Here is a 21296-nt window from a genome sequence, read left to right on the forward strand (position 1 = left end):
CTCTGTAGCCCAGGCTGGAGTGCAGTGGCGGGATCTCAGCTCACTGAAGCCTCCAACTCCTAGGTTCAAGTTATCCTCCTGCTCAGTCACCCAATTAGCTGGGATTACAGGCATGCACCACCACAGTCAGCTAATTTTTGTGTCATCTTCCCCACTTTGATAACAGTTAGTGGTAAAGGACATTATGGCATTTAACTTTTTCCTCTCATTTTTTTCTTAGCTAATGCTTTCTGTCCTCTTTAGAGTATATTCAGTGTTTCACATTTCCCCATATTTCAACTGAAGTTTAAAAGGAGCTATGCAATGAGTCTATATTCTTTAGTCTGTTGACAACAATACTCACATTGTCTTGCCACAAATACCTACATTGTGTCAGTCTAACAATGCTTGAACCTAAACCTAAGATTTCCGTGTGCAATCCAAATAAAATGACTTGGGTGGTTTTCAATTCTCCTAGATGATGACTACTTTGAGGAAAGGATCAAGTCTTTTTCATCTTTGTATGTCTACTGCCTACACAATGTGCACGACATAGAAGTCACTGCTTGTCAAATCAGATGATGAGATGTACCGTATAAGCAGTACCTGCATCTGTAAAGTTCCACTGATCAGCAAGGAACGGTACCTTTTAATAAAGTTCTAAGAAAAGCTCCATTCATTCTTAGGCCAATTCCACCTGAATAAACTACTGAAATCTAAAATTCAAGGTACTTAAAGTCTTCATTTTTGGGGATAATGCTATAACTACAACTAGATCCTTACTTTAAGTCCCTCCTGTAGCATTCTACCCTACTAACTGCTGCCTAATTAATCTTCTATTTCAGCACAGATCTTATGCCATTTCTGCATTCAAGAAGTCAAATTCCCTCCACCTACTGAATCATGTACCAACTCTGCACAGGCATTTGAACTCCTGAGTAATACAGTTATCAACCCATGATTTGGTCCTCTCCCCCTACTCAACACAGAATTCATGATGGGCTTTTCCTCATACCACGCTTACACTTGGAATGTTTTTTTCCTAATAGTTTCCCCAGTATCTGCTTGTGAAAATCTTACCTATTCTTGAAGGTCCTTCAGAATCTGTTTTCTTTTACCAATTTCTTTGTATCCCTTAACTGGACGCAATATATATCTTCTCTGAATCCTCTATCATTCACCTTCATACCCTTTATGACATTTACAACATCATATTAATATTACTTTTATGCTTTTATTATCTCCTTTACGAGACTGAAAAGTCTTAATAGCTGCAGGCAGAGGATTCTATCTAGCTTGTAAACCAGGTATTAAATAAATATTTATTAAACTGAGTTATAGAAAGATAATATCTTTACAATTTTTTTGAAAACCTTTCAAGGAAAATAATCTATAAGTAAGAATCTATAAGGATCTATAAGTATAACGTCATTTTGGGGGTCATATGTTCTTCCAAAGACATATATTAACCTTAAAAAACAACCTGTTATTACTAAAGTGCCTAAAATTTGTCTAATTTTAGGACTATAAATGATACTTTTCTAAGTCTTTTTGAAGGACATAAAATTGTAGATATTGAACCATTTTAAGATATAAAACTAAAAATTCATAATGTTTAATTAAAATTCTTTGTCTCTCCTCAGATTTTAAATCTATTGGTTTTCTATAAGATTGCAAAGTTTGTTTGTTAATTTGCTTGGTCAGAATTAGTACTTAAATTTCATATGTATGACAAAACACTGCTATCGCAGCAATCAAAATCATCTTTTGGCCAAGCAATTCAACGTGGAAAAAAATCTGTCCTACATATAATTCTCAAAAAATACAACAAACAAAAACATGTATGTATAAATACATGTATTTATATTGAGTACTGGAAACAATGTAAACATCAATAACAGCCATTTGCAAATACATAGTGCTTACCATGTACCAGATACTATTCTAAGCCTTTTACATATACAACTACTTAATCCTCACATCAACCCTATAAGGTAGGTAATTAATATTATCTCTATTTTACAAATGAGGAAACTGAGGCACAGAAAGGTTAAATAACTTGCCCAAAGTCACACTAGTAATGGTGAGCCAGCATTTATATTCACACAGCATGGCTCCATAGTGCTTATTTTTAATCCCTATACTGTACTGCCTCTCTTAATACATACCTAAATATACTGATATATTAAAGGCGTCCAAGGTACACTGTTAAGATGGGGGAAAAAATGCAAGCTCAAGGCAATATGTAACACCCATTTAAGTTTTTTAAAAACAGACAGGTAGGGAGAGAACGCTTATAAACATAGAAAGTTATTGGAAGATATATGATAACCGTTAAAAGAGTGCCTATTTCTGGGGAATAGGTCTAGGCAACAAAGTGAATAGGGAGGGATAATTTTTATTTTTACTTTATAAACTTCCATTTTGTTTGAATGTATTTTATAAATTAGTTTTATAATTTTAGAAAACTAATTAATAAAAGGAAAATCATTTTACTCCTTGGGGCCTTAAGTAACTTGGAGAGAAATTCTTTTCTACCTCCTTTCTATTTTGTATATCCACAGTCAGAGACTTTTGCAACTTCTGTCTTTTAATTTGGTCTTTCATCTTTTCTCTGACTGACCCAGTATTCAACAATTATACACTGAGTACCTTCTAAATACCAAGTATTTTACTAATTCATCATACAGATGATGAATATTACATAATCCCTAAGCTGAGAAACTTAAACTCTCATGGCCTTGACTGAATACATTCTGCTTTCCCACCTTTCTCTCTCAAATAGTTTAAGAAAGGGCTTTATTAAAAGGAATAGTAAACATTTTAAACCTCTCTCCTAAAATCCTGCCTGATATATCCTAACTCTCTACTCAACATCACCTGAATATTTAATAAGCATCTCAAATTCACATGTCCAAAACGGAATCCCTGATTTTCCTTCTAAATTTACTTCTCCCACAGCTTAGTAAATGGAAACTACATTATCTCAATTATTTGAGCCAAAAACTTTGAAATCATGTAAGACAGAATCATGCCCGTTCTACCTTCAAAATACATTCAGATTCTAATAATCATTCTTCACCACCTATGCCAGCAGTCCCCAATCTTTTTGGCACCAGGAACCAGTTTCATGGAAGACAATTTTTTCATGGACGGGGACAGGGGTGGGGGTGAGGGTGGAAATTGTTTTGGGGTGAAACTGTTCCACCTCCGATCATTAGGCATTAGATTCTCCTAAGGATTGTACAGCCTAGATCCCTTGCATGTGCAGTTTACAATAGGGTTTGTGCTCCTATGAGAATCTAATGCCACTGCTGATCTGACAGGAGGCGGAATTCAGGCAGTAATGTTCACTTGTCCGCCACTCACCTCCAGGTACCTGTCTGTGGCCAGGGGACCCCTGACCTACACCACTAATGCCCTGTCCAAGCCATCAGCATTTTCACCTGGGGTACTGCAACAACTCCCAAATTGGTCTCCCTGCTTTTCCTTCTGCTCTCCTACATTCTGTTTTCCACCAAGCAGCAAATGATCCCTATCTCATCAATTCTTTGCTCAGCATGACCCAACAATGTCTTAGCTCATTTAGAATAAAAGTCCAGTTCTTAACGTGGCCTATAATGCTATACAGGATCTGCCTGCCTGCCTCCTCACTTCTCTAAGCATTCTTCCTACCGCTCTTTCTGTTCTGCTCCAGCCACACTGATCCTGCTGCTTCTTGAACACCAAGCACACCAATGCCTCTAAGCCTGTGGACCTACTTGTTTTCTCTTGCCAAGACATCCTTTCCTTACATATCTACAATGCTCCCTCTCTCGCTTCCTGAAGGTCTCTGGTCAAATGTCCCTTCTCAATAAGATGACCACCCTATATAAAAATAGCAAACCACCCCTTCTCATCCCTTTAGCATTCCCTTCCCCTTTCCTTTAGTTTTTCTCCATAGCATATTTACCTCCATCTGTCATATATTTACTTAAATATTTGCTTATTGTCTGTTCTGCCTCTATAATGTAATGTAATGTAAGCTCCATGCAGGCAAAGTCTTCTGTTTTGTTCACTGCCAAATTAGAACTATGCCTGTGTCCCAGCAAGCACTCAATACATTTCTAATGAAATGAATTAAAAACGGAAAGAAAGAGTCCAAGACACTCACATAAATCATGAGTAGTTCTGTAAGCAATAAAAAGCTAAATCTACAAATCATAAATATTCAAAGCATTCATGTTATGGAGAAAACAACTGTTCAAGGTTTGCTTTCTCAGTAATAACTATTCGCACATATGAAAAGTTACTTTTCTATGACACAGGCCAAATTCCTAATCTACGGAGGTGTCACTGATGTGTAAAAGAAAACACACTGTTCATCACCCAGTTCACTGCACTGCTCAAGCCAAATCTGAGAAATTACTGCAGATTTTCCTCTTCCTAATCTCAAATCCATCACAGGTCCCATTGACTCTCTCCTCAAACATCTCGACTGGTGCCCCAGAAGGCTAAGCCAGCAGCACCTTTTGACTAGCCTCCAGTATTAGCCTTTTTACTGCTTCTATTTTTACCTTTCTACAACGCATTCCCCATACAAGAGCCAGTGACCTTTTTAAAATGTAAATCAGATTGTGTCACCCCTCAAGAAGTCCAATGGTTTCCCAACGCACTTGAATAAAAGCCAAAGTCCTTACTCTGCTGTACAAGGCTCCTGTCTACTTCTCCAACAGCCTCATGTACCAACAAGTGCCTCACGTTGTCCTCGCTCTGCTCCAGTCCAAGCAAATGATGCCTTTCTTGGTCATCAAACATCCCGTTTGTTTTTACACTCATCCCTGTACCTGTATCTTACATTCAAATGATTGTTTCTTTTGCCATTCAGAACTTCTCTTAAATGCCACCTTCTCAGAGAGGGCTCCCTCGACTACTTAATTCAACATAGTCCCCCAGTTGTTATCTGTTAGATCTCCCTCTGTTAAAGATCTGTATAGCTCCTGCCGGGCGCGGTGGCTCACACCTGTAATCCCAGCACTTTGGGAGGCTAAGGCGGGCGGATCACAAGGTCAGGAGATCGAGACCACGGTGAAACCCCAATCTCTACTAAAAATACAAAAAAAATTAGCCGGGCGCGGTGGCGGGCGCCTGTAGTCCCAGCTACTCAGGAGTCTGAGGCAGCAGAATGGCATGATCCCAGGAGGCGGAGCTTGCAGTGAGCCGAGATGGCACCACTGCACTCCAGCCTGGGGGACAGAGTGAGACTCCGTCTCAAAAAAAAAAAAAAAAAAAAAAAGATCTGTATAGTTCCTTTTATTATCCAATGTTCTCTTGCTTTTTGTTTTTCTGTTTGACTTTTCACAACAAGAATTTAAGTTTCAGGCCTGGCGTGCTGGCTCACATCTGCAATCCCAGCATTTTGGGAGGCTGAGGCGGAAGAATCGCTTGAGGCCAGGAGTTTAAGACCAACTTGGGCAACACGGAGAGACCCAATCTCTACAAAAACTATAAAAACTTAGCCAGGGATTACATGGTGCACGCATGTAATCCCAGCTGAGGCAGGAGATCACTTGAGCCCAAGAGTTCAAGGTTACAGTGAGCTATGATTGTACCATAGCACTCTACCCTAGGAAACACAGCAAGACCCTGACCACCCCCAACCAAAAAAAAAAAAGAACGTTCTTGTCTTGTTCACCTAAAAAGGAGCCTACTATACAGTACATGCTCAATAAATTTATTGAATAGTTAATTAATCCAGAGTCTCTATTTGCATTGTAATTTACTATCTTTATATTATAAAACCATCTTAAAATTAAACAATAGACACCTAAAAGGAATGGTCAAAAGAGACAAATTTTATGGTCATGTGACCATTCAAAGTCAGGTATGGTCGATAGTAAAGAAGGATCTAAAATAATAGAAAATTTAAAAGTCATAAGTCTATGACTTTAAAAGATTATAAAAATTTTCCACACTATTCAAGTAAAATCAATTGAAACATCAGCTTCAAGAGGTATAAGGGATAGTGAGAAGATGGTAGAAAAAAACTGAAAAATGATTTGGAGAAGGAAAAGGAAGAGGAAGAAGAGGAAGATACAGCTACAAATAACAGAGGTAAGCTAAGATTGAAAATTTTGCCATAGATAATCTCCAACATGAATAATCCACACTGGGTAATAGAATATTGACTATAATTACATTCATCCTACTGACCTTGTTCTAAATTATTATGGATTATTACTACGCAAGTTATTTTGTTCCACACCAGAGGTGGCTGTATTTCGCTATCAGATGACATGACCTCTAATTCAATAATGTCTGTAATGCACTGGTATCCTCAGATAAAAGCTGTCTATAATGTCTGAACAAAGGTGAATTAGTTATCCAATTCACACACACAATTAACTCTCTTAATACCTGAGAGACCATACAGCCCCTTCTGAATTTCCTATTAAATACTGCATATGGAGGTCTTCCCTCCATCTGTAATTATCTTGTGCTGTACTTCACAATAAACAATATTGTTTACTGCCCCCATCAAAAATCTTGCATTCGTTAATCATATGAGACCTCATTCCAGAAAGCAATGACTTCTTTTCCTAAAACATTGTATTAAATACAAATGTTATGCCTATTAGTAAAGTACGATAGTTATATAAAAATAATGGCTTCATGAAATATGGGAAACAATTAAAATTTTTTTACTATTTTACGAACACCTCTTAAAAGTCAAGTGGCAATATGTATTAAGTGAATTTATATTTATGTGTGTTTTCAGTCATCCTAAATAAAAAACTATTTATTTAAATTCAGGTATTAAAGGACAAAAAAAAATCAAAACATAATATTTTTTGCCACCTGTTCCCTCTACAAAGAGCTGAAATTTCATAAATAGTTTGAAGGCAGAGAACTATGCCTCTGCTTTGTACCCATATGTGATGCCAATGGCTGTATTCACAAAAACTCAGATCAGAATAACTAGGTAACGTCAAATGTTAAGCAAACACCCTTGACTTCTAAAAGAAGGAGGTAATTAATTAATTCTTCAGGGGATGCTTTTCATTTTAGTCATCTAACATAATGTATCCTTTCAGCAGGGAACAAGCGAACAAAATATCACTAAAATAAAATCTAGCTCTCTTACCACACATTCACATTAAAGTTCTCATTATATTAGGTAAATTTCATGAGAAAGTAGTGAAGTAAATCTACAAATGGTACCATAGTTCACATGAAATCTGCTGTTCACCTGGGTTTTCATTTTCCCTCACAACTCAAAGTAGGGAGGTAGAGCAGAGAAATAGGAAATGGTTTCTTAAACATGTTTCATATATTCTATCTGCTCATGAAATGACAGAGAGAAACTGGAAGCTAAGTAGGTGACATTCTTCACTGCATAAACAATCCAAACTACAAACCAACCTTCCGCATGCTGCAGCACAAGAAATACTGACTCCTCAGAGATGATGTACTTATGCAGGCACACCATGTTGGGCACACAGCGGGGGATGATGGTCTTTCTGTTCCTGCTGTATTCACTGCTTTTCCTTAGACCCTGACAGAGAACAAAAAGGTCAGTTGTATCCTCAGTTGCCTTTGGAGCCTGCTGTGCTCTGTGTTTATCAACCAAACTAATCTATCCGAGTTACTCTGGGCTTCAGAGAAACCACTCATCTGCTGCTCTATGCCCCCCAGTCCCTGGAGGCTCTGCTGATGGCATCTGGCGTGAATCCAGAGAAGGAAGATGCCACAAAGCTGCCATTAAAATCAATTACGTGGGTCAGTGTTTTTATTAGAGATGCTCTCAAACTAAGTCATCAGGATGACACACAGTTATTTCTCTGTGACCTTTTCTTAAGCTTTATTTTACTTATCTATATCTTTAAAGCAGTAGACATTGTAAGACCAATGCAAACTCCTGAGACATAAAAGGTATTCTTAGATTAAGCAGGCAATTTTAAAATCCCATCCCCTAGAAGTGCAAACAATGTTAAGTCTTCTTACAAGGAATAAGGTTTGTCTATTTTCTGGTGTCATACTCTGTTTTTAAAAACTGGGGAAATGTCGATGATAATGTATATTCACACACACACACACACACACACACACACACACACGTGTTTCAGTATGTGTCAATGTGACCTACTGCCATGCCTTATCAGCAAAAGAAAAAGCATCAGAAAAAGAAATATAAAATTAATAAATTCATCTTCTGAATGCTGTGAAAATACTTAAATTAGGATATTTTCAGAATATGTACTAGCACAGTCCATTCTAAACACAATTTTAAAATTTCAAAATTGAGGGTTCTTTCTCTCCTGATTTAGTTATAAATTACATTATGTATAGAATCAAAATTGAATTTAGATCAAAAAGAGGACCAGGAATGTAGATAATGCTTTCCCAAAATACCTGTAACAAGACTTTAAGGCAAAATTTTAGCTCTTAAGAACTGTAGTGATAATCGAAGGTGAGACTGTGGGTAGCCTTCACGATTATAAAAAATGTTCTTGAGATGTATTTACACACTACACATTCAAACAACACGAAATGGTTCTTCAATTTATCCAAATTATTTCCTCCATACTCTGTGTCAAAAAAAAAATTATTAAATGCATGCTATCAACCATGATGGAAGGATAGAAAAAAAAAAAGGTAAATAAATATCACCAGAAACAACATTAAAGGACATTCAAAACCTAGGGGGGAAATATTAACTACTTAGTTAGCATTAACTAAATACTAACTAAAATATTTTCTTTCAGAAGCATAATTTGAAATTAAAATTTTAAATTCATTAAACATACAAATTTTACTTACTCTTTTTTTATTTGAAACAGGGTCTCACTCTTGTTGCCCAGGCTGGAGTGCAATGGTGCAATCTTGGTTCACTGCAATCTCTGCCTCCTGGGTTCAAGCGATTCTCCTGCCTAAGCCTCCCGAGTAGCTGGGATTATAGGCGCCCACCATTACACCCAGCTAATTTTTGTATTTTTAGTACAGACGGGGTTTCACCATGTTAGTCAGGATGGTCTCGAACTCCTGACCTTAGGTGATCTGCCTACCTCAGCCTCCCAAAGTGCTGGGATTATAGGCACCACACCTGGCTACAAATTTTACTTACTTTTAAAATGAAAGTCTGTTCTGTCCTTGTGTCCATTACAAGTAAAACCTACATAAAAGACATGAGTAATAATTTATTAACAATACAATGAAACATTAACTCTTAGCTTTAAACTAAACTTTAAGAGTGGGGCAGGGCTGATATTTAATCCCCTCCCCAAAATTGTTCATTTCTGAATAATTTTTTTAAGTTGGCAAATTATAGAATCAAAATAACCTTATCCAAAATAGGTTTTATTATGGTTTCCTTTTCTAAAAATGACATATTTTAGAAACATTCCTGTTTCCTAAAGTATTTTAAAATGTATTTCTTAGAAGTAAAAGACATATTAAACAGAGTTTTCCCTCTTGGAACATATATGATCAACAGGAAGTGGTTCAAAAAAATTGTTCAAGTCTCAATTTTTTTCCTAAAATCTCCTATGTAGCAACTTGCTATAATATGATCTCAATAACTCAGGCTCTAGCCTAAGGCATCCTTTTGGTACCACTTCACCCTGGATTCACCTTAACACCTCTTTCCACCAAATCCTATCAGCTCTGTCTTCAAAATGTATCCTGAATCTGAACTCACCTTACCATTTCCACAGTTAATACTCTGATTCAAGCAAAGACCAACTCTTACCTAACTTGTAACTATGGTGTCCCAACTGACCTCCCGGCTACCATCTGTGCTGCCCTGTGGTCTATCCTCAAAGCAGCAGCCAGGGTTTTCTTTTTAAAACATAAGTTAGAACATGGCACTCTTCTTATCTCACTGAGAGAAAAAGCTTAAGCCCATAAAATGACCTCAAGACCCTTCATAACCTCTCACACATTGCCCCCTTAAACTACTCATTCCCACCCCTCATCTTGATGGATAAAATAAATTAACAGAAGTATGAAATCATCCCACCCTATGAAGGCTTTATTATTTTGGAACTACTACAATAGCAAAGATTGGTAAACTTTTTCTTTAAAGGGCCAGACTGTAAATATTTGGGGCTCTGTAGGCCTATGCAGTCTCTGTTACAGCTTTTCAACTTTGTCATTATACAACAAAAGCAGCCGCAGACTGAAATTGGCCATGGGAGGAGGATTTGTACTACAGAATTCAGCAAACACTGCAAATGAGCCTCTTCACCCTACCAGAGAGCTGTCAAATATCTACCAGCCCACCACTGGATAAGGAGAGACAGAAATTAAGGATGGAAAAAAAGATGTTAAGCTTGAAAAAAAATAAAGAATTTTTAAAAGGTGAGAAGAAACAGAAAGGTGAGATGGGAAACCAGTTTGAGAAGATGGAAAATTCCATTTTAGATAATCAAGTTGAAAAAATAGTGACAACTTCGTCTTTGTCTTCTGAGTGTCTGACCTACACTACTTAAATTTCCATTAATTTCAATACAGTATTCTCACAGGTACCTCATATCCTCTTCCCAAGGCCCTGCCTTCACCAAACAAACACACAAACAGCCTGCTTCTCCTCCTATAGTACTAAGTAAGACTATCTTCCATGCATGCTCTGAAACAGTGGTCTAAGTTACTGTGAACTCTCTCCTGTCTCCCACCTTCGGAACAAGTGACTGATCCAGTATTCAACAATTACACACTGATCACCTTCTAAATACCAAGTATTTAGAATCAATTCTAAACCAATCAAATCAATTCTACCTCCTAAGCACTTCTCTTATCCACCCTCTATTCTCTAATCTGCCATATTTTAAGCATTTACTATGTGCTATACTTTACCCATGTATAATCCATATTAATCCTCTCAACAAGTCAATGATTTATTTTGTTTTATTTTATTTTCATTGAGACTGGGTCTCACTCTGCTACCCACGCTAGAGTGCCGTGGTGTGATTTTAGCTCACTGCAGCCTCAACCTCCCAGGTTCAAACGATCCTCCCACTTCAGTCTCCCAAGTAGCTGGTTCTACAGGCATGTGCCACAATGCCTGGATGAATCTTTTTTTTTTTTTTTTTTTCCGTAAGACAGGGGTCTCACTGTATTGCCTAGGCTTGTGTTGAACTCCTGGGCTCAAGTGATCCACCTGCCTTGGCCTCTCAAAGTGCTGAGATTACAGGGATAAGCCACCAGGTCTGGCCCAGTGAAATAATTTTACCATCCTATTCTACATTAAAAGACATTACAGACATGTCTTCTTGTGGACATAGACATTCTTATTATGTAGAAGCTATAAAGGTCGGTAACAGTATCTAACAAATGTGAGGATTTCAGTAAGATAATCTTATAAAAGTACAGCCAGTTGCTATTACTGCTATCACTATTATTGCTTCTTTTTCCCTGAAATGTTCCCCCAGCCACTTATCAAACAAGTATGCATCTTTCCATACGCAGCACAAATGTCACTCTATCTCTCAGTAACACTGACTACTGTCTTCCTTTCTTCTGCTGTTTTACACAGCACCAACATCTATTATAGCATCTCTAACCCTTCAATTTGGGGGTCTGTCTCCCAATGAGACTTCAAGCTCTTTATGGGCATGCGGTAAGGCAGGATAATGGGCCCCAAAGATGTTCATACCCTAAGAATCCCCAGCATTTGTGAACGTGCTACGTTACTGGCAAAAAGGCCTTTGCAGATATAATTAAGGTAGGGACCTTAAAACAGAGAGATTACACTGGATTATCTGGGTGGGTTCCAAAATATCATATGAATCCGTTTCAAAAACAGAGAACTATCTTCTACAAAAAGAAATGCAAAGCACAGAAATGATATGGCTGAAAGGAAAATCATATTCAAAACATGAAAGGGATGCATGGCTGCTGGCTCTCAGGTGCAAAGGCCCACATGCAAGAACTGAAGAGAGGCTTCTAGGATCTCATAGCAAGCCTAAGAAGGAACCCAGGCAACTTCTAGAAGTACAGAGCAGTCCTTGGCTGACAGCCAGCAAAGAAACAGAGTTCAGTCCTACAACTCTACGGAAAGAAGAGAATTCAGTCAACAACCTGAATGAGCTTGGAAGTAGATTCCTCTCCTGAGCCTCCAGTAAGGAATATAGCCTTGCCAGCACGTTGATTTCAAACCAGCAACTGTGTTAGACTTCTGACCTATAGAACTTTAATAATTTACTTGTTATACACTGCCAACTTTGTGGTAATTTGTTATGACAGCAATAGAAAACCAATAGCATAGAAATTATTCTATCACAGAATACACTGTTCTCACACAGTTAATGTTTAATAAACATATGGTTAGTGAATCCAAGTCTAAAAGTTTGTAAGGTAGATGACGACATGGGAATAGAGCTTAGAAAATAAGTCGGTACTAATGATTTATATTTGAGCATTCTCCATAAAGATAAAAACTAAAGACACAAGAATGATCCCACTGGAACACTTCCTTTATTTCAGGCACTGTGCTGGGCTTTAAGGAATTAAATCATGTAACTCTCTCAACAATCCAAAGAGGTAGGTATCTTTTATTAATCAAGTTTACAGATAAGGAAATAAACATAAAACTGTACCTCTCTGGAGTGCACTCTGAAACACTGGAACTTCTTTAACCTCAGGACTTTGTCCATACTCACAAAGATAATAAGTGGTAGAGGGTAGTCTGGCTCCAGGTTTCTTTCTCTTTAACTGCTAAGCTATACTATTTATTTCTGAATTTTGAAAATATACATAGTTGAAATATTGTGAGTAAATATGACAATAACCAAAAGTGTAGTGAGAAAAGTACAAAGAGAAAACACGGTGGTTCAGATGACAGAGAAAGAGGATGCTTAAGATGAGTGTAATCTATGCCAAACAACAGGGAGAAGCCACGAAGAATGAGGACTGAGAAACCATCACTGGTTAGGGCAGTTAGGAAGTCATATGTAACTTTCAATACAGCATTGTACAGTGAACTGCTGAGGATAAAAGCCAGATTGCACGGAGTTAATAATGAGTGATAAGAAAATAGAGGTGACATATATAAGCCTTTCAATAGTAAAATATGTCAGAAGAAGGAAAAACACTAAAACAAAATAGTGGGATCATCAGTTGAAACAAAGGGTTTGACTTTTATTATTTTTCAGATGGGATAGACTTATTCTTTCCATAGCTGCCCTTTGAGTTATAATCAACACAAATATTGAGCCTCCAAAATATGAAAACACATCTGTGAACTTTAAGAGTTAAATCAACATACCAAGAATGTAAAAGGAGGCACCATGGCCCTCTTTCTGCAAAGGAGAGCTCAATAAACATATTTTGAACATCTGTTGAATCTGTGAAGACATTTAGTGTTTCTTCAGTCTCATTTGTTTTTATATGAGGTGTGACTTTTTTTTTTTTTGAGACGGAGTCTTGCTCTGTTGCCCAGACTGAAGTGCAGTGGGACGATCTTGGCTCACTGCAAGCTCCGCCTCCCGGATTCATGCCATTCTCCTGCCTCAGCTTTCCGAGTAGCTCGGACTACAGGTGCCCGCCACCATGCCTGGCTAATTTTTTGTATTTTTAGTAGAGACGGGGTTTCACCGTGTTAGCCAGGATGGTCTCGATCTCCTGACCTTGTGAACCGCCTGCCTTGGCCTCCCAAAGTGCTGGGATTACAGGCGTGAGCCATCGCGCCCAGCCTATATAAGGTGCGACTGTTAAGTCACTTACCAGAAAGCCAATTCTATTTGAACAAGACACATCTATATGAAGTAGAACACATCTCACCAGGTAAAAGGCATGGAAGCTGTACAATCAAAGAAAAGAACTTCTCCCTATAAAAAGCCTCTTAATTGACTCAACAAAATATACCTGCATAAATCAGGAGTGATACCTCTTTACTCATCTCACTTAGCCATGAAGCATGAAGCAGATCAGATAAAAAGGTCAAACTGGCTGGGCGCAGTGGCTCATGCCTGTAATCCCAGCACTTTGGGAGGCCAAGGTGGATGGATCACCTGAGGTCAGGAGTTCAAGACCAGCCATGGCCAACATGGTGAAACCTCGTCTCTACTAAAAATACAAAAATTAGCCGGGCATGGTGGTGGGCACCTGTAATCCCAGCTCCTCGGGAGGGTGAGGCATGAGAATCGCTTGAATCAGGAGGCAGAGGCTGCAGTGAGTTGAGATCATGCCACTTCCACACTCCAGCCTGGGCAACAGAGTGAGACTCCATCTCCCCCCCAAAAAAAAAACAAAAAAACAAATTAAGATGGATAAACAAGGCTGGGAAATGCTGCTTTGTTTATATTTTCTTCTCCTACGAAGTTTGTGTGCAACTAGACAACGTTCACATTGAGGCAATAAACACAAGAACATATGTGATTTTTTAAAAATGTGCCCTTTGACTGTCAATTTCTCCCAAACAGGTGTTGGCTAAATGATTATAAATTGGCCTCTGGATACACCTCTTCAACTGAGCCGTACAGGGCTGGTGATAATATAATTAGACCCAAAAACATCAGGCTGGTGAATGCTTTCCATCTGTTTGGCAATAATGTTTAGTTAACAATAGTCTTTAAAAGAAGCACCTTCAACTTCAGTTCTTAAAGTTATTTATAGAGCCATTCTTAACACACCAGCACTCCTGCTAACAAGAGCTTTAGCCACTTGGAAATTATTAGCCATACAGCTGTACACAAAGAGAAACGACTGCATTTAACATCTGTATCTTTCCAAATTTACACGCTTCAACCTCATTTAAAGTCATTTCTTAATGAACAGTGCTATGGTGCTGCATTAATATTATAGTTGCATGCACAAAGATCATAAGGAGCCAAACATTTTTTTAAATGCCAACAGTAGGCCAATCTGTAATGGAACTGTCAGCATAAAGGACAAAATAATAGCTTCTTTAACCCTCAAACAGAATTTGTTCATTTGTAGACTAGAACACATCAATTTAAAAACTGCTCATGGGTTTGCTCACCTTTATAAAGACAAAAATCTAATTTGTACTAGCTTGATACAATTGTCTTTCCAATAAAAGCCTCCTAAAACCATCTTTTATTTCATGATAAAACAAGTACTATAACTAAAACTGTCATGAAATAATTATCTTGGATAGCATACCTTATTGAAAGAATACAATTAGTGTGTTTCTCCCTTTCATTTTTCACACTTACTTATCAGCCCTATATTAGCATATGGTCTAACAGAAGAGATTACTTCATCTTTGCCCATATTAATACATGAAATAACAGCTCCTAACTTGAGCGAGGGTGCGGGGGGGGGGGGGGAAGCAGACAACTTATTCCTTAAGGATTAGCCTCATCTGTTCTTCAATTCCAGCAGCACAGTGAAACTTGCCCACTTTTCTTTCATAATAGTAGTAGGAAAAGCTCCAACTGATTACAGGTTAGAGTCTATTTGTTAACTAGAATTAAGAAAGGAGTAATATTTAAGTAGGCAACCATCTTTGCAAAGAAAAGAGGGAGAAGGGGTACATCAAAAGTATCAAATGATGATTATTTTTAAGCATAGAAAGAAAAATAATATGGAGAAAAGAGATATGCTACTACGAAGAAACTATGACTGTGGTGAAGAAGTGTGGAGAGTTCCCTTCAGTGGGGATTAAGTGTCTCCCCATTCATGAATCTTAAGATATTTAATTTAAATGTTGACAATGGAAGTTTGGAAGTCCCTGAAAATAACTTCAGCTCCAATTCCTTTTAAAAGAAAGATTACTTGGATAATTTGAGGGAACGTCTGTCTCTACTTTGGTGCCAGTTACTTCATGGGACTCCAGAACAATTAATACTAGTTAAAATAATGCTTCAGTCTACAGAAAATTAGTATAACCACCATGGAAAACATTATGGAGATTCCTTAAAGAACTAAAAGTAGAACTACCATTCGATCCAGCAATCTCACTATTGGGTAGCTATCCAAAGAAAAAGAAGTCATTATATGAAAAAGACACGTGCATATACATGTTTACAGCAGCACAATTAGCAACTGCAAAGATACCAAACCAACCTAAGTGCCCAGCGACCAATGAGTGGATAAAGAAAATGTGGTATATATACTCCATAGAATACTACTCAGTCATAAAAGGGAATGAAATAATGTCTTTTGCCGCAACTTGGATGAAGGTGAAGGCCATTACTCTAAGTGAAGTAACTCAGGAATGGAAAACCAAATACCATATGTTCTCGTAAGGGGGAGCTAAGTTATGAGGATGCAAAGGCATTTAAGAGTGATCTAATGGACTTTGGGGACACAGGAGGGAAGGTTGGGAGGTGGGTGAGGGATAAAATACTACGTATTGGGTACAGGGTACACTGCTTGAGTAATGGATGCACTTAAATCTCAGAAATCACCACTAAAGAACTGATCTGTGTAACCAAAACCACCAGTACCCCAAAAACTATTGAAAAAAAGAAAAAAAAAAAGACTACAGGACAAACACAGAGCATCCCTTAATGGTGTCGCATATAATCTGATTTGTGTTTGCTGCTTATAATCTGAATGAGATATCAACTGTGTTAAGTCATGCTCCTGGTAATTCATATATAAATAATGATAACAGAAAGAATAAAATCAACACAACAAAGAAACTAGAGAAAATATTACAAGCCCTATTTTGCATGTAAGAGTTTTTCCCAACATACTTTCATATGAACATGATTGCACTTACTATACTCTCTTTCAAAAATAGTCCATACTTGACTAGTATTAGATCTGAATTCTTAACTAGATGGGAAAATTTACAAAAGCTTTACCAGCTATATATCCTTGTATAGAAATGGTTTTGAACAACAAACCTAGAGCATTAAAACTTTGCTTTCCTCCCCTAACACCATGCAAGATTATCAAATGTTATTCGTATTTTCTGCTAAAATAAAACTCATTTTGTATTCTTAAAACATCCAAAATGCATTTCTACTCTTAATTCCACACATTATTTTCATGAGGCATCTTTATAAAAATGCAACTACTAGAAAACAAGGAATAGTACTCGGCAACCTTTAATATCAAGAATTCTCCCAACTGCGGTCTAACTTCTCTTTCTTTGGCATCAGAAGGCCAGCAATGTTCCCTGTACCACTGCCCAGCAACTCCAAAAGCAAAAGATGTTGCTCCTACAGCGTTAGTCCATCAGAAGCTGCACCATCAAGAGCATCAGCATGAACAGACCATGCAGAGACACTTCTCTCATGTTATGCCATGAAACCAATCTGTCTTTGGTTTCGTAAGTTTTCCACTGATGAAAATGCAAGCTTAAAGAGTAAAATTTGACATGGATACTTATAACTCCAGTCTAAAAGATATTTTCAGCTACTACTCTCAAGGATACATTTTAAATTGAGAAAAATATATAAGGTACCCCTAAGATTTATGGGTAACAAAGAAAATCCTTTGGAGCCTTACCAATGTTTTATTTGTGCTACAGCTTCCCATATAGCAGATTATCATGAAGTGAACAAATAATCCGAAAAGGTTAGCAATGTTCCCTGTACCCACTCCTCAGTAACTCCAAAAGCAAAATATGTTGCGCCTACAGCTTTAGCTCATCAGAAGTCGCTGCATCAATTTCTGCAAAGTTAACAAAGTTAAGAATGTCAGAGTCAAGAATCACCAACTAATTTAGAACAAAATGAAATATCTCTTTGAGGCAGGTTGAGTTCTTTAGGCTCCTATTTGATCCAGAAATACCTTCAAAGGTAGAAAAAAACAGACCAAATCTACCAGAATTATATGAAGATTGTACTTAAAATCCACATCTCTTCATAGTTATTAAAATCCAAAATGCCATAATTCAAAATATACTCTGTTTATTCAAATACCTGGGATTCCTAAAAGCATCCTATTTTTCAATTTATGTAATTATCTTATTTATCTTAACTACCAAGGAACTGGGGCAGAAACAGAGGAAAAAGAACCAGGTTAGGAAGAATAAGTAACATAAGACTAAACTGGTAAATAACTACTTCTATAAGAACACAACGAATTGTAGATTTCTTTAAACTCCCAGACATTCACAAAGGTTTTAGTATGCTAATTTTTAATTAAAAGATATTTCAGCAGTGAAAGCTCTTTCATATGCACTACTGATTCTTCATCAAACGTTAACTTTCCAACTTAACACCAGTTTAGCCGGTGGCAGCCTGAAGGTTTACCATCTGCTGCTACCCAAAGTCACTGTGGCCACCTTCAGAACATATGCATCAAAGCCCCGAGATAACAGACTGAAGAAATACTGCCTAAGTCAGCATAAGGGGGATGACGAACCCAGAGGCAGGCAACAGGCAAGCTACCAGAAAATACAGAACATCATGAACCATCAGTTAGCCTATGGAAAAAGTACCCAAGGTCACTGGGGACTCCAATGGCTGAACAAAAAGACAAGAGAAATACTACTCCTAATGGAATAGATTTAAGTCATTATGTGATCTTTCTATTAAAAAAAAAAAAAAGTCTAGTCATATTTAAAATCACCTGCAATTTAATTGAAAATATGGATTACGGTGAATAAAATGAAATATAAAATGTAAGGTGTTTTATTCAGTCTATGGATAATAATAAAGATTGTATTTTTTATGGAGTCACAAAAGTAGAGTATTGTGTTTTGAAAGGCTTGCTTTTCTGGTACTATCATACCCATACTTCAAACATAACATGAGAAAATAGACTTTGAGACAGATTTAACAAAATCTGCAAAATACCACTTTAAAAACCTGATGCCATATATTTAAGGTAATGATCATGTTTCCCATAATACCTCATATAAAAACAAAATACTGTGGTGTCTTTTAAAAACAGAATCTCAAGAATCTAACTATATTCAATTCTAACTGAATAACTGGCATGTATTCATCGTAAAAGAAATGTATTCATAGGAAATTTTCTTAGACTTCATCTTTGCTTTCTGCTTTTTAAAATGTATTTTAAATGTAGTTAGAAGAAAATAAGTATAGAAGATATTTTCTAGAAAATTACACAAAAGTATCTTTTAATTCTTAGTTTTAAAATGGCAACAGAAGGCTGGGCACAGTGACTCATATCTGCGATCCCAGCACTTTGGGAGACTGAGGCGGGCAGAGTGCTGAGGCCAAGAGTTCAAGACCAGCCTGGCCAACATGGCAAAACCCTCTTTCTATAAAAATACAAAAATTAGCTGGGTGAGGTAGCACATGCCTGTAACCCCAGTTATTTGGGAGGCTGAGGTACAAGAATAACTTAAACTTGGCAGGCAGAGGTTGCAGTGAGGTGAGATCACACCACTGCACTCCACCCTGGGTGACAGAGCAAGACTCCATTTCAAAAAAGTAAAATAAAATGGCAACAGATGCATTGTTTTGTGTTAATTCTGATCTTAATCCAGATTTTTAAAGATTCTTCAATGCTTCCACAGAGAATTAGTTATAAACTAACTTAAAAATAGGGCATTATTAAACATTCATGTACCATAAAAACTGTAGTAATAAAAGTAATAAAGCACATTTAGCTTACCCTATATTTAAACTTGATTAATACAAACATAGCCTGTTGAATGTCAATATCAATAGCTTCTATGACACAATACTGTATTGTGTGTTATATTCCATGTGAATTCAATTTATACCTATAAATACTTAATAATTTGGGTAAGTACGATGGTTTTTTAAAAATCATAGTTTGTCATTGTGATAATAGCTGAAAACAGAGCAAATCCCACCAGAGTAAGTTTATCTTCCAAGATATGAATAGATTATGAATAATATTAGAAAAAGAAAATAAGTATATTTTGATAGTACTAAAACAGATTTACAAATAAAATTTACTTAAAATTCAAAAGCTAGCCATTCCTACATTGTTTCATTCCTCCGAGGGCCAGTGAAATATGATTGGCAAAGTTTTTTTGACAGACTAATATCAGAATCATTAAAGATAAAGAAAAATTTTAAATGCTTTTCTAGTGGTTATCAATGAACTGATTCTAAACTTTACGTAGAAATGCAAAAGACCCAGAATAGCTAACACGATACTGAAGTACAAAGCTGGAGGACTGATACTACTTGACTCCAAGGCTTCCTATAAAGCTACAGTAATCAAGACAGTGTGGTATTGGCTAAAGAATAGACAAATCAATCAATGCAACAGAACAGAGAGCCCAGAAGGAGACCCACATAAATACACTCAACTCACTTTTGAAAAAAGAGCAAAGTGAATACAACAGAGCAAAGAGCCCTTTCAAAAATGGTGCTAGACTTCCACATGCAAAAATGTGAATCTAGAACAGACCTTACACTCTTTACAAAAATTAACAAAATGGATCATAGAACCAAATGTAAAACATAAAATTATTAAAATCCTAGAAGATAACACAGGAGAAAACCTAGATAACTTTGAGTATGGTGATGACTTTTTAGATATAATATCAAAGGTAGAACCCACTCATGAAAGAAACAATTGATAAGATAGACTTCATTAAAATTAAAAACGCATGCTCCATGAAAAACAGTGTCAAGAGAATGAGAAAATAAGCCACTACCAGAGAGAAAATATTTATAAAAGATACATCTGATAATGGACCATTAGCCAAAATATACGAAGAACTCTTAATGATTTTAAAAACCTGATTAAAAAATGGGCCAAAGACTGACACCTCACGAAACAAGATATACAGATGGCAAATAAGCATATGAAAAGATACTCAACATTGTATGTCACAAAGAAAGTGCAAACTGAAACAAGATATCACTACATACCTACTAGAATTGGCAAAATCCAGAACACTGACACCTCCAAATGCTGGCAAAGATACAAAGCAACAGACACTTCCATTCATTGCTGGTGGAAATGCAAAATAACACATCCACTTTGGAAGACAGTTTGGCAGTTTCTTACAAAACTAAACATACTCTCACCATAAATGAACCAGCAATTACACTCCTTGGTCTCTACTCAAAGGAGCTGAAAATACTGCACATGGATGTTTACAGAAGTTTCATTCATAATAGTCAAAACCTGGAACAACCAATACATCCTTCAATATGTGAATGGATAAATAAACTGGGGTCATCCGGATAACAGAATACCATTGAGCATTAAAAATACATGAGCTGTCAAGTCATGAAAAGCATAAAGAAACCTTAAATGCATATTACTAAGTGAAGAAAGCCAACCTGAAAAGGCTACATACTGATTCCATACTGATTCCAACTATATGACATTCTGGAAAAGGCAAAACTGTGGAGATAGAAAAGATCAGTGGTTACACGTGTTGGCAGGGAATGAATAGGCAGAGCACAGAGATTTTCAGGGTGGTGAAAATACTCTGTATGATATTATAATGCTAGATA

The 21296-nt window shown here is 36.9% G+C and overlaps 1 protein-coding gene across 18 annotated transcripts in view; it reads right to left on the reverse strand.

Moving 5' to 3' along the window:
- Positions 1–21296, reverse strand: part of RPS6KC1 (ribosomal protein S6 kinase C1) — a 211396-nt gene that overhangs the window by 35059 nt on the left and 155041 nt on the right. For all 18 annotated transcript variants that reach the window (XM_025398029.1, XM_025398036.1, XM_025398099.1 and 15 more), the window contains 2 exons: positions 9083–9130; positions 7381–7513 (listed from right to left, as the gene is read on the reverse strand). In XM_025398029.1, the coding sequence (XP_025253814.1) occupies positions 7381–7513; positions 9083–9130 (181 nt within the window). The remainder of the gene's footprint in view (positions 1–7380; positions 7514–9082; positions 9131–21296) is intronic.

Source organism: Theropithecus gelada, chromosome 1 (genome assembly GCF_003255815.1).
Source record: "Theropithecus gelada isolate Dixy chromosome 1, Tgel_1.0, whole genome shotgun sequence".
Classification (NCBI taxonomy): domain Eukaryota; kingdom Metazoa; phylum Chordata; class Mammalia; order Primates; family Cercopithecidae; genus Theropithecus; species Theropithecus gelada.